This window comes from Chaetura pelagica, unplaced genomic scaffold (assembly GCF_000747805.2).
Source record: "Chaetura pelagica isolate M959 unplaced genomic scaffold, ChaPel_1.0 scaffold532, whole genome shotgun sequence".
In the NCBI taxonomy this organism is placed as follows: domain Eukaryota; kingdom Metazoa; phylum Chordata; class Aves; order Apodiformes; family Apodidae; genus Chaetura; species Chaetura pelagica.
The window spans coordinates 63,939-77,326 of record NW_009952282.1 but is presented as its reverse complement, the minus strand read 5'-3'; the positions used below and the strand labels follow the sequence as shown (position 1 = coordinate 77,326).

Below are 13,388 nucleotides of genomic sequence, written 5' to 3'. Positions count from 1 at the left end.
GGAAAGAGTTAAGACAGGGTCATGAATTGCACAGGGTGGCTATAAGGTATGTTCCTTCCTCAAACCTTGTTGACTTGGAGTTCTTTTTGGAGTGGGGAAAGAAAGAGGAAGATCTCTTTGTGGTATGAAATAAAGAGGCAATATTACTTTCTGAATTTTCACTTTATGAATCCATACACCTCCTAATCCTTTATGCTGGATTGGAATAACCTCTCCCTTGAGTTCCAGGGGCTCTGAGTGCCCTTGCTGGCTTTGTCTGGACTGTTGCTCCTGTGAGAAACCTTTGTGGTGCCAATGCACAGGCCCACCCAGACCCTGCAGCAAAGCAGTTTATTTACATTCTTGCAGGAATGGGTGACCTAAACAAGCAGGCACACCCATAGGCAGGTGAATAACAGTTTCTATTCCCTATTCCCAAAGTTCCCTCCCCTGGTTCCCCACTCCCTGGGCACTCCAGGGTTTCCAGCCCATCCGACGCTTCCCATGATCCTGTAAGTTTCCCACCCCTGTTCACACATCCCATCCTAGCAGGTCACTTTTTACCTTCTCAGGTAAAATTCTGGCCTTTCTTGCCCCCTTGGCTGCCTTCCCAATTCACAAACCTGCTGGCGTCACCCTGCCCTGAGCAGCAGGACAGAAGGGGCTTTGTTGGGTCTGACCTTGGGCCATCAATCCTGCTCCATGTTGGGATCCCCAGGTGGAGCCCAATTCACTCCCTCAGGTTCTTGGGCCACAAACCCCTCCTGGTGTCCTTGGAATGTGCAGATACCTCACTTATATCAAACAAACTATGTATTTAAACCACTGCTGGTGTCAGAGATCTCACTTATCTCAAACTATATATTTAAACCACTAGGATATATATATATGTATGTATATATATATATATATGTATGTGTATATGTATGTATATGTGTATATACATATATATATATATATATACCAAACCCGACACTATGTTTCTAACACTAGAATGCAAAACCAACACTTCATTTCTAAGACTCCTCCATCTCCCCCTCCACTGTGCTCTCCCAGGCCTCTATGGGCACCATGCGGCACCGAAGGAATGGGAACTTTGAGAACTCCAGGCTCCTCTATTCCAGCATGTCTCGCAGCATCGACGTGTCCTGCAGCGACGGCGTGAGTACCTGGCACAGCCTGGCTGAGCCCAGGGCTCGTGCATGTCAGGAGAAGGAAGATGGATTTGGCAGTTTTCCCTTCCTGGAGAAGATTCCCTGCCAGTGCTCCCTTCAGCCTTGTTGAGCTGGTGGCTGCCTGAGGATGGATTCCATTCCTCTTGATTCCTGTGCCCCTGGGTTGTACATTCTCAGTCACTCCCTGTTATTTTTTTGGTCTCTCATCATCGTGGCTTTTACTGGCTAATTATGTTCACTTCCATTGTCTTTGTTTTGCATGTTACAGTCCTTTTCAAAGGATGCTTTTCCACTTGGAATAACTTCCTCTTACTGCTGTTTTAGCTACAAGTGTTCTGTCCAAATGGGTAGCTTAACTGTAGCTGAATGTCTTCCCTGCTCCTCCCAAGGTAAACCTGGGAATGCAAATCCACCCTGTGCTTAAAAACAGAACCCCCAAACCTTTGTCACCAAGTGGGAGTTAAGTTTCCTAGCTTGAAGTGGCACATCAGGAGAGAATTTGCATCTTCCAGGTTTGAAAGCTGCAGGGTTACCAGGTTAATGTGAGAGTTGATGGTTAAACAAACTGGAGCTCAGGTAAACCAAGGCTCCAGTTGTTCAGGACTCCTGCTGGGCTCTTGTGCTGAATTAAAATAGCCCCTGCCCAAGAGGGCTTTTGGGTTTGGTTTGGTTTTTGTCTTTGGGAAGACAATGTTTGCCATAGCCTTTTAAGCAGTTTTTAGACCGGAATTAACCACTCTTTTAAAAACATTGTCAGTGCTGCAAGTTCTTTGGAAACAAAGCAGTGCATGCACATATGATGCTGCATAGGGCACAGCCAGCCTGTTGAGCCATTGAAGCCAGGTAAGGTGTTATCTCTGTGTCTTGGGGATGATAAGCTGCAATTAAAATAGGCTGTCCAGCAGCTCTTAAGATATCAAACCTGCTATGCTGTTTTGAAGGGGAAACCACACCTTTTGCCTCCTTGGTATGTATTGTTCTATAAGAATACTGACCTCACATGTTTTTTGGAATGCCTATTGGTGGTTTTTTTAGTGGTCTTTTGTGTTCTGTTGACTCTCACCAGTGCCTTCTAGTTGCCTCCTACCATCCTCTTTGAGAAAGGAGACACTTATTTATTATTATAGCAGCATTTTTGCTTTGTCTTTAAACTGTCTGTGCTGTTTCTGCAGTTTCTCCTGTTTTCTGAGGTATTTGAAGTGTTGTTTTTTTTTTTCCTTTTCAAGGACTTGGTCAACTTCATCCAAGAAAACTTCAAGAAGAGAGAATGTGTCTTTTTCACAAAAGACACCAAGTCAGTGTAAGCAGATGTTTTCCTCTTGTTTTACAGGGGGGCTGGGAGCTGAGGGTGTTTCTCCCTTGTGGCAGGGGAGCAAATTTTTTGGGTCTGATTCAAGCAGTGCAGCCTCACCTGGGTCCCACTTGTCTTGTCACTGGATTTGCTGCAGTCATGGTCAAATCAGCTGCAAGCCTGATGGGCAGGTACCCTGGAGTGCTTCCCCCAGCTCTACACCAGTCATCTCCAAACTATTTTGATTGCACACCCAATCAGTAAAACAACCTTGAGCATGCCCCCAAATATCTGTTTATTTACCAAGCATGAACATCTACTGCAGCACTAATATTATGCACATTGTAAGACATTTTTTAAATCACTTGATTATGAGATAGAGATGAAATAAGTATTGTTAATTTTCTTAAAGTGTGGTGCACTCCCCACTTGGAAGACCACTCTAGACTGTCAGGAGTTGATGTAAAAACTGGAAATACATCAGTTTGAGTTCCTCCACAACTAACTTGGTGCAAAACTAGGGGCCTGACCTTCATGCTAACTCTCAGGATGCCTTCCAGCAGTTCTGCTGAAGGGCTGTAATATCAGACTCCCCCTCTGAGGCATAATTGTGGCAACATGTAGGTGCTTTCAGGGGTGCAGTACCAGCACTGGTATTGGTGTAGAACAATATATGTATGTAACAGAGCTTTGCATAATCTCAGTTTTCCTTTTGAACCCAAATCACAAGCCACAGGTCTTTCCAGCAGAGAGATGCAGCCACCAGGCTGGTGTTTCCTTAAGAAGGATATTATACTTGCTCTGTATTTGGGCACAAAGCTCTTATGCAATCTACGTTTGAGGACCATAATGTTGCTTTTGGGGTTTTTTTGAGTTTTCTTTGTAATCTTGGGAGAAAGGTGATCAAAGTCATGTAGCTGCAGAAGTTCTAAGCTCTGAGGGCTCTCAGGAGCTCCATTCTCCTCTGAAGCCTGGGGTAGAATTGCCTTGGAGTGAGAGGGGGAAGGAAATTAGTCTTGTTTCAGAAAGGCTTACTGAGGGTCCTCTTCTGCCATCTAAAATGGGGTGTCTGGCAAGGGGAGCTGGTTCTTAGCAGCTTCTCTTCCTCCAAGCCCACTGGGAGAGGAATGCAAGTCATACCTGATAACTTGCTGGCTTCTTTTTTTTGGTCTTACCTATTTTTAAGGTAAGCTGACTTTATTTGCAAGCTGCAGCAGAGCAGGAGGACCCATGTCAGTCCTCTCTCCTTCAGAGGGGAGGGCTGTGACCCACCTTCACTGCAGCCTTCACAGGAGGATGTGCCCTCATCTCACCTCTGCAAACGACAAGGTCACTACAGAGGTCACTGCAAGTGCAGTAATTAGTGTCCTCATCCTTTGGCCTGAGTTCTCCTGCTTTTCCCAACTGGTCCTGCACACTGTGGTGGGCAGAAAACTGGCTGCAAAACCTCCTGAGAAACCAGACAAGGGAGGAAGCCACTTGTGCACACCAGGTTAGCAGTGGATGGAGGCACTTCTGGGAGTGTCTGGTGCTGAGTTCTGGCTCCTTGTTTCTGTGCACAGTTGTAGGGTTTAGAATGAAGCTGCTGGTGAAGCACCTTGGTGTGTGATAAGGGGTCAGGCAGGTGAGGCCCATCCAGAAGTGCCAGCTCACCTGGGCACAGGCTGGTTCCTGAGATGGACTCCAGTCTGTTACCCAGTGCCAGACAGAAGCAGATGACAGGAGAAGGAAGCCTGATCAAGTGCTGGTCTCAGCTGAGGCCATTCCTCTTAGCTGTTAATATGTTCAGGTACCAAATGCAGCTGGTTCTGTAGCTCCACCTGCTGCTTTGCCTGGTGGGGCTCCCAGACCTGGTGCTGTGAAAGAATTTCTCTCTCCTGTTAATAATAACACAGGTTACTTTTCAGTGCTCAGTGTGGGGCTTCATGTCTATTTATTCTGCTTTCAGGGGTAATTTATGCAAATGTGGATACCCTGAAAATCAACACATTGAGGGCACTCAGATTAATACGAGTGAAAAGTGGAACTACAAGAAGCACACAAAGGAGCTCCCTACTGATGCCTTTGGGGACATCCAGTTTGAAAACTTGGGAAAAAGAGGAAAGGTAAGTGGTTGTTGAGGGTAGACATCAGATCCCTGTTGTGTGCTCTGCATCTGGAGTCCTGAACCCAGTACCAGTGGAAGCCCCTGAAAAGCAGGGAAGGGGGAGCTAAATTTGATTTTATTCTGGTGGGAATGGAAGGAGTTCAGAGAAGCTGTTTTCTCAAGCCCTGAAAACAGGTAACAAAGAAGAATATCTTGTGTTGTTTGTTTCATAGGCTGACGGTGGGAGTGCAAAGGGTTATCTGTTCCCAGGCATGGCAGAAGAAGGGGTGAATGAGGGTGATGCTCAAGTATTATATTTCCTTTTTGTCATGCAGCTAGTTTTCCTGTAATTGATCTGTAACAAAACACTGAAGGTCTTGGGCCAGGAGGAGATAATTTTGAAGTATCTCTGTGATGTCTCTCACTGGGGCTCTGTGCCCTGACTGTGTCAATGGGCAGTTAGAGAGGCCATTTGGTGGTCCCAGTCTACACAGAGATGTCGTGGTGTTGAGGAGCAGCTTAGTACCCTTTTACCCATCTGTAGTGGTGAACCCAACATGATAAGCTTAATTGCCTGGATGATCAAGCTCCTGACTGTCTGACTTTGACACCAAGAGAAGGCTGCTTTTTGGATCATTGCACCTTTCCATTGTGGACCAACTTCTGCTTTAGAAAGAAAATGATGTGAGAGTGCACACCAGTGCAACTCGTGGGCCTGGAGGATGTGCTTTGCTTTTGAAGGTGCAGCAGGATCCATGAGGTGATAACCACAGGGATTTCATGTCTGTAGGGATGTAAGACCTTTCTCAGGAGGTTCTGTACTCTTGGGTGCAGAAGCTGCACATATGTATTTATGTCCATAACATCACCCCTCATGCATTGTAGTGGCTTTAACCTTGCAGGGCACATCATCCAACACCTGCCTGCAGGTCTGCATTCCCTTCCTCCCTTGCTGTTCCATGGGCAGAACATGGCAGTGTGTGGATGTAGAGTGGTCCTTTCCACACAGCTGTATCTTAGGCTGGATGCTCTGAAGGATGTTGTGAGATGCTGAAAGGAGGGGATGTGTTTCCCACACCCACATGGAGTAATTTTATTTGGAAGGGCTCTCTGGGCTTGTCTCACCAAAACTCCTTGCTCAAAGCATATCCACACTGACCAGGTTGCTCAGGCCCATAACCAAAGAGTACTGAGTATTTCCCAGGGTGGAGAACCTACAATGATGGTCAATTCCATGGGGATGTAACCCATCAGGAGAACTTCAGAGGTTTTATACTGTTTGGGCTTTTCCCCCATGTTTTTCTTTGGTGTGTGTGGACACTGGGGGGCTGGAATGAAGAGAAGAGCTGGTGTTGCTGTTTCTGATGATTTATACTGTGTGAGGAGTCACATGTGGCTGAGCTCATCTGCCTCTTCTAAATGGCTGGTATTTACCACCAGTGCAATGAGGCAATCAAAATAAATGAGGAAAATCAGAGCAGAGTGTGAAAATTAATTGGGTTTGTCTTATGCAAAGTAACAGAAATGAGGTGTTTCAATGGGAAATAAAACTGAAGGTTTTGAACAGTGTCTAAACACATCCAAGTGCTTAACATATTTATTGATATGCAAATTTCAGCCTCATAAGCTGCTGTTTGCCTTTACTGAAATAAAAGGTTTCTTCTATTGCAATATTTCTGAGTTCTCAAAGCTTAAATATTCCAAACAGAAAGATGTGAACAGCCCAATCAAATCTCTGCACACTGTTTTGTTCCTGCACTGCTGCTCAGCTCCTGTAACACTGGAGGACCCTGCAGTTGCTGTAGCTTATGTTCTGGTGGCCCTCAAGCTGGAAAAAGTGCTCCTCTGGCCTCCCTTTTGGGTTCAGCTGCTGGAGCACACCCAGAGGGCTGGGGGTGGCTGCTGGGGTGCTCAGCCACAGCTGTGCAGGGGAAGAAAGGGGTGACCCCAGGGGTTCAACCCACCCGAGTGTGTATAGATGGACCCAAATCATTCGGCTGGAAACATCAGCTGCTGATGGACCAAAGGTCATACCCAGCAGGTGGGTTTAGGAGAAGTGCCTTCTGGCTCCAGAGCTAACCAGGCTGGCAGGGGGGATGGGTTTGCCAGCTCTGTGGAGCAGTGAATGCTTCTGGCAGGGTCCCCTCTCCTGGAAAACACCCACGGCTTGGTGTGGGTGATGCTCCTGAGGGCAGAAGCTGTGGAGGTGCCTTAGCTCCCCTGTGCAGGTGTTGGAGCCTGTGGCTTTCCCTGGGATGTGCTGTTCTCAGCCAGTTGCAGTCATCTTTCCTGGGAACCTGGAAACAGATGAGGAGTTCTTTTTTTACTTTAAGTGGAGGAAGTTTCTTCCTGAAACTAATCCCTTGCTGGTGCTCTCCTGCAAATACTGAGTGTTCTGTACCAAATCCAGGAGGATTCAGGTCTCTGGTATGGATGGGATATCTATGACTGTCTTCCAAGAGTCCATCATGCTAAGCTACTAAGAGGGATGAGATTGTGAAGGGGCTCCTGAACAGCCCAGCCTTGTACATAAGCCCAGACACAGCAGGTCTGTCTGAAGCCAGTTCATCTAGAGTTCTGTGTGGTGTCCTCATCAGTGTCCAGGCTTTCAGACACCCTGGGTGCAGCTGCTTTGTGTTACACTTAAAATGCTGTGACAGGGACACCACACCCATGGAGCCTGGAGTTCCTAGTTCATTGAATTAAGGCTTGAATAGTGTGGTCAAAATAGAGCTATCATTCCTAGTTCCCTTACCACAGTGCTACCACTCATCCACAATCTCAGCTGGTGATACCATTTGTTACAGCTAAAATGGTGATGCTCTGAACTTCCTTGGTGGTGTGTTCATCCTTCCAGCATTCCTGTGGATCCCAAGGTCAGGGCTCTTGCCTTCCTCCAGGGGAAGGTGGTAGGAGGAGGGTTAGAGATGCTTTAGGGGAAGAAAACAAGACTCCATCATCACTTTCACTCCTACTTGGAGTGGGAGTGTAACTGAGGGAGGAAAAGGGGACTCCTGGTCTGTTCCCAGCTCTCACTGTTACCCTCTTTCTCTGCTTCTCCTCTTGTTTTCCCCTCACCCAAGTACCTCCGCCTGTCGTGCGACACGGACTCAGAAACTCTCTACGACCTGATGACCCAACACTGGCACCTGAAGACCCCCAACCTGGTCATCTCTGTCACCGGGGGCGCCAAGAACTTTGCCCTCAAGCCCCGCATGCGCAAGATCTTCAGCAGGCTGATCTACATTGCCCAGTCCAAAGGTAAAGGACCTGCCCGCGGGTCTTGTGCCTCCTGCTGGAGCAGCTCAGAGGCCTGGCAGGGAAGCAGGGTGCTTGGGCATCAGGAGGATGTCAGGCAGGGTGTGTAGCAGGTCTCCTGCTGAGTGAAGAATAAGTGGCTCTTAAAGCCTTGAGATGGGGTGGGTTGTGCTGCCTGACGGGTGATGCGTTAGGGGTGGGTATCGCGCTGCATTCTCCCCGGTCCTGTTGTCCCCAGGGGCCTGGATTTTCACCGGGGGCACACACTGCGGGCTGATGAAGTACATTGGGGAGGTGGTCAGGGACAACACCATCAGCCGCAGCTCGGAGGAGAACGTGGTGGCCATTGGCATCGCAGCCTGGGGCATGATCTCCAACCGGGAGCCCCTGGTCCGCGGCGCCGACAACGACGTAAGGAACGCGCGTGTGGTTGGGTGGGGGGAGCAAAGAAGGGGGGGGATCGGTGGGAATGGCTTGGGTTGTGTCCCTGGCTGACCACTGCCCTGCTGGGCTGGTGCTCAGGGCCACCAGGTGACCAGCTGGAGTGGTCAGTCAAGCTCTTCTCATACCTTCTGGTGAAGCAGAATCCTTCTTGGGGCAGCGTTTATGTAGAAGAGTCTGTGCTGAGCCTGACCTGCTGTGTCCCAAACAACATGCACAGCAGTGAGGTGGAACATCAGGTGCTCTTGCCAGGACAGGAGAAAGCTGAAGTGTTCTCAGGTTCAAGGTGGTTGCACACATCAGAGCTGGTGGGGAGGATTTCAGCTGTGGGCTTAGTGTGTCTGCGTGGAAGTTCAGCTGCTCTAACCTCATATCTGGCAGAGCACTAGGGAATAACCTCTTCCGTGGCTCTGCCTGCTGCTGTGAAATCCCTCCACAGCAGCCCATAGTGGGGATTCCCATTAGCTGAGCCATGTTGTACTTGCTGCTGCTGTTCTGGATCTTGCTCATCAATACTACTGTCCTACCTCTTAGATACCCTGGACTTCTGTCCAGTAGATGTTACAGAACATGGCTAAAAAACCATCCTGTTAGATAAATAAAAGCAGTTTGGTTTACTGAGGGCTCTAAGGAGGTTTGAGTGTTGAACTAGAAGATCTCAGGAGGCCCCTTCCAACCTAAAAGATTCTCCAGTGCTGTGAGGTGTTGAAAGAAGTAAGTTTGCCCCAGACTTAATGTTTCTGGTGGCTGAAGGAAGCATTCACTGCTCAACAGGATCTCTGAAAGGACTAAACTGCTGCAGGTAACTTGCACTGTGCTATTGGCTGAGGTGATTTTGAGACAACCATCACCAATCAGATTGCTCTTGTAAAGAACAGTCTTGCAAACATTTATGCTGTGTGCTCACGCAGGGTTTCTCTCCCTGTCTGCTGCTGCTCTTGGGACCACCCAGCAGAGAGCAGCCTCTCAAGGCAGGTAATTCAGACTCCTGACCCATGAGGCTGGTGATTAGGGGCTCAGCTGTCACTGCCTTGTGCATATTCTGCCCTTGGATCTCTGCTCAAAGCTGTGCTTGTGCTTCTAGGGGTACTACTTGGCCCACTACATCATGGATGACCTCAAGAGAGACCCCCTCTATTGCCTGGATAACAACCACACCCATCTCTTGCTGGTTGATAATGGCACCCATGGACAGCCCACGATCGAGGCAAAAGTACGAACTCAGTTAGAAAAGTACATTTCAGAGCGAGTTATCCCAGGTAGGTGTGGGTGCCAGGCTGCAGGCTTCCCCCTCAGTCCTCCTGTGCTTTGGGGTGATGCACAGGGAGTTTGAGAGCAAGAGAGCAGAGGTGGCATCCCCTGGGTGCTGAGCTGGAAGGGTGTGTTGGCTGCGTTGCATCTCAAGGCTTCCATGAGCAACCAGGCTTCTTCAGAGCAAGAATCCTCCCCTCATCTCTCTGTGTGTGACAATAGCCCTTTGTGGGACACAGCAAGGGGTGGGTTTTGGCCACACAGCCTTTTCTCTCTTCCTGCTGGGCTCTGTGCTGGAAGCTGAGCCTGCTGTGTGGTTCCCTCCTGGCACTGAATTCCAGGTAGCTGAAGCACAAGCTACACAGGGGTTGAAATCAGGCTTTTCCCAAAATCCTGATTTGTGCAGGTGATTGATCCTGCCTGCTCCTAAATAATTCCTCTTTCAGCTCCTCCTTTGCCAAAAAGCAAAAAAAAATAAAATAATCAAAAGCCTTTTCAGGAAGCTCTTATTTCAAGAGTTTGGGGTGGTTTTTTTTTTGTGGTGTAACCTCAGCTGAAGTGAATTTGCTGTTTGTGCCTCATGGTGACAACCCAGAATTGTAATGAGCTTGGTATGTCTCTTCAACACCAGCTCCTGGATCTAGGGGATTCAAAATGTGAAGTCAAAGGCTCTGAATCTTCAGCTTGTGATAAGAACCTCACACCTAGACTCAAGGTGGTCAAAGTATTGGCTAAATGGCATAAAATCACGTGTTTTAGGGACTTTGGAGCCAGTAAAAGTTATGATGGTGAGAAGGAAAGAAAGCATCTGGTGGAGAAAGGGTGTCTGCAGCCAGGGATGCAGAATGTCAGGCAAAACTGAGTATTAAAAACAGGGAAAGCTGTTAACAGATTGGGCAAAATTGGGCAAAATCAACAGTAAACTGATATTGGAATGTCTGCATGAGCTACTTGGCAAGTCTTTCATTGTACTCAGGAAGAGGAAGTTGTTTAAACAGCATTAATGGATTGAATCTTTTGCTTTTTTTACCTTTTGGCATATTCCACAGAATCTAACTATGGTGGGAAGATTCCAATTGTGTGTTTTGCTCAAGGTGGTTTTTTTTGGAAAGAGATTTTGAAGGTAATTTTATTCCTTTTACTTCTCTTCAGGAGCAACAGTAGGGACATGGCTCTCATATTGAAGACAGGTTGCTCCACAAGCAACATGGTGAAGTTGACACTTTTTTTTAAATTTAAGTTGACTCCTTTTTTTACTGAGGCTTGCCCAGCACTTCCTTGCAATTGCATTTCAACTTAGGGAGTTTGTTTCTGTCAAAATGTTCTGTGCAGAATTGCTGCCTCAGGCTGACATCCTGGAAAACCAGCAGTTGTTCCAGTTCTTCCACAACAAATCCAGCACCAAAATGTGGTTTTGTCTGCTCAGCAGCAATCAGAAGAGCCTTTGTCAGCCATGCAGCTCTTGATCCTTTTTATACAAGTTTGCCTAAACTTTGCTTTGAGAAATCTTGGCTTGCTCAGTGGAGATGGGTACTTTCTTGTGATATACAAGGGACATCACCTTGTGCTGGAGATACTCCAGCTCAGAGCCTCTTTGAACCTCCTGAGAACTCTGGGCTGCACCCAGTTTAAATCTGGGCAACTGAGTAAGGCAGGGGAGGGCTCTGCTGGCTCTGACCAGCCTAGAAGGGGAGGGAACAGGCTTCAAGTAGATAACAGGTAGGAAGAGGATGAACAGAATGGAGAAGGCAGAAAGAAGTGTGAATAAGAATGTCTAAGTGACACTTGGGGAAGGGGAAACAGAGCTGAGGTCTGAATCTGTCTCAGTGTTAAATAACAGGGTGTTTTGACTTTCCCCTCCACCTTGCAAGAGTGACAATGAGGGACCTGGGAGCAGGGGGTGTGAGATCAGGCTGTGTGGGAAGGGACCAGCAACAGTGGGTGAGGATGAGATGACTCTGAATAGCAGCCAGAAGGGCAGCTGCCATGGTCTGGGCTGAAGGACCTTGAGGAAGAGCTGGGAAAAGGGCTGGGGTTTGCAAGAGGGTAGGATACAGTGACAGGTGTAGGTCAGTGTTTGAGTCAGTAAATTGAAGGGTGCTATTTATAATTAGTTATTTTGCAGAGGTGATCTTTACCACCCATTCTGACCAGAGCTTTGCTGTTAATATTGAGGCTAATCAAGCTGTCTTGCTGATCAGGATGAGAAATAATGTGAATGGTCCCTGTTAGCACTTCATTGCTAACATGAATCAGGCAGCCTGAACCACCCTGTGATATCTCAGATCATTATCCCAGCCTCCCTGTATGTTTCTGGGGCGTGTTGGTTCCATTCACATGATGAATTACAGCTTTGCTCACAGGGAGGTTGTAGATGAATGCAGAGCTCAATGTGTTCATCAGAGCTGCTCAGGTGAAATGAAAACATCCCTTGGGGTTTCAGAGCAAAGCTTTGCTGAAGATGACACACTGGATGTGCCCATCTCCTTTGAGATCCAAATTGCCAGCTTTTAAGAGAGGATTTGGCCTTTGCTGAGGGAGCTGCTCCCACGTGCCCTGCAGTGCAGTTCCTTGGGCAGCCTTGTGGTTACACGTGTGTTATGGAGAGAACTCAACCCCCCTGTTAGGAAATGATACACAGCACAAGACTTCCTGGCTGTCTGATGAGAATAATACAAGCCATGTTGAATCAGATGCATCATTCCTGGCAAGAGGCTCCACTGGAAGGCAACTGGATGATGGTTCAGCAAGGGTTCCTGCCAGTCCCTTGGCTGTTGTTTGCAGGTGAAGTTGCTGGCTGGTGTAGGTGAAACCATCTACTCAAGGAGTGAACAGAGGCTCTGATCAGCCCAAAGTGACACAACAGGTTCTGTGCTCTGGATGTCTGTCCTTCCCATGCCTTGACCTTAGGAAAGACTCCCTCTTTCTCTTCTGACTGGTGCCTCATGACAGGAACCAGCTCTAGCAGAGGAGAAGTCAAACTCCTGCCAAGTTCTGTTTTAAACTGCCTGTGGTGTCAAACATGCACTTTAGCAGGACCCTTAGGAAAGCTACTTGGATCCAGTTGGTAAGAAGAAGCATCTGGCTTTTATCAGGGACCCACAGTGCAGTTCACAGCAGCAACATGCTCACAGCTTGGACTCCAGGTTGATTTTGTTTGTTTGTTTTTCTAACCCACTCTCAAACTGGGAGGCTGGTGGTTCCTGCCCCTCAGCTTCTGTGGGGCTCCTCACAGCTCTGCCAGGAGGTGGAGGCTGCTTGGTGAGGAATCAGTGGGTAGGACTAAGTCCAACCTCAAATCTTCAGGTGTTCTTACTGCACTAAGAACCCAGTCATCCTTTAAGTGATCACCTCTCCCTCTTTGGCTCCCTTAGTCTATCAACGTGGCTATTAAGAGTAAGATTCCCTGTGTTGTGGTGGAAGGTTCTGGCCGGATTGCTGATGTTATTGCCAGCCTGGTGGAGGCAGAAGGCACCCTGGCCTCTTCGTGTGTCAAGGAGAGCTTGCTCAGGTACCTGCCTCGCACCATCTCCAGGCTCTCGGAGGAGGAGACTGAAAGCTGGATCAAGTGGGTAGGTGTGGGCAGGGAGCTCTTGGGGCTGAGGTGGGAGGAGGGTGGAGGACACGAGGGCCAGGGCAGCCAGTGACCTCCAAATCAGGGATGTTGCTGCCTGGTGATTCCCTGTGGGATGTGCAGGGCTTCTTGTCGTGGCATAGCCCTGAGGTGTGTGTGTGTAACAGGGTTTTGAACAAGAGAAATGCCTATTTTATAGGGACTGGGACAAAAGGGGCAGGGAGCTGTGTTGTTTTGGGAAGGCAGCAGGTGTGTGGGTTTAGGTTTGGGCACAGGAGAGCCAAGGCCATATGGTTTGGGACAGTCAGCTCCCTGGATGTTTGCAATTCCTGC

General features: G+C 48.2%; 1 protein-coding gene across 1 annotated transcript in view; it reads left to right on the top strand.

The window, feature by feature from the left end:
- Positions 1 to 1,041: 1,041 nt before the first annotated feature.
- Positions 1,042 to 13,388, top strand: part of TRPM8 (transient receptor potential cation channel, subfamily M, member 8) — a 35,977-nt gene continuing 23,630 nt past the window's right edge. Inside the window, exons 1-8 of the mRNA XM_010007797.1 lie at positions 1,042 to 1,140; positions 2,381 to 2,454; positions 4,394 to 4,550; positions 7,615 to 7,792; positions 8,028 to 8,200; positions 9,315 to 9,489; positions 10,531 to 10,604; positions 12,856 to 13,053. Of these exons, the coding sequence (XP_010006099.1) occupies positions 1,042 to 1,140; positions 2,381 to 2,454; positions 4,394 to 4,550; positions 7,615 to 7,792; positions 8,028 to 8,200; positions 9,315 to 9,489; positions 10,531 to 10,604; positions 12,856 to 13,053 (1,128 nt within the window). The remainder of the gene's footprint in view (positions 1,141 to 2,380; positions 2,455 to 4,393; positions 4,551 to 7,614; positions 7,793 to 8,027; positions 8,201 to 9,314; positions 9,490 to 10,530; positions 10,605 to 12,855; positions 13,054 to 13,388) is intronic.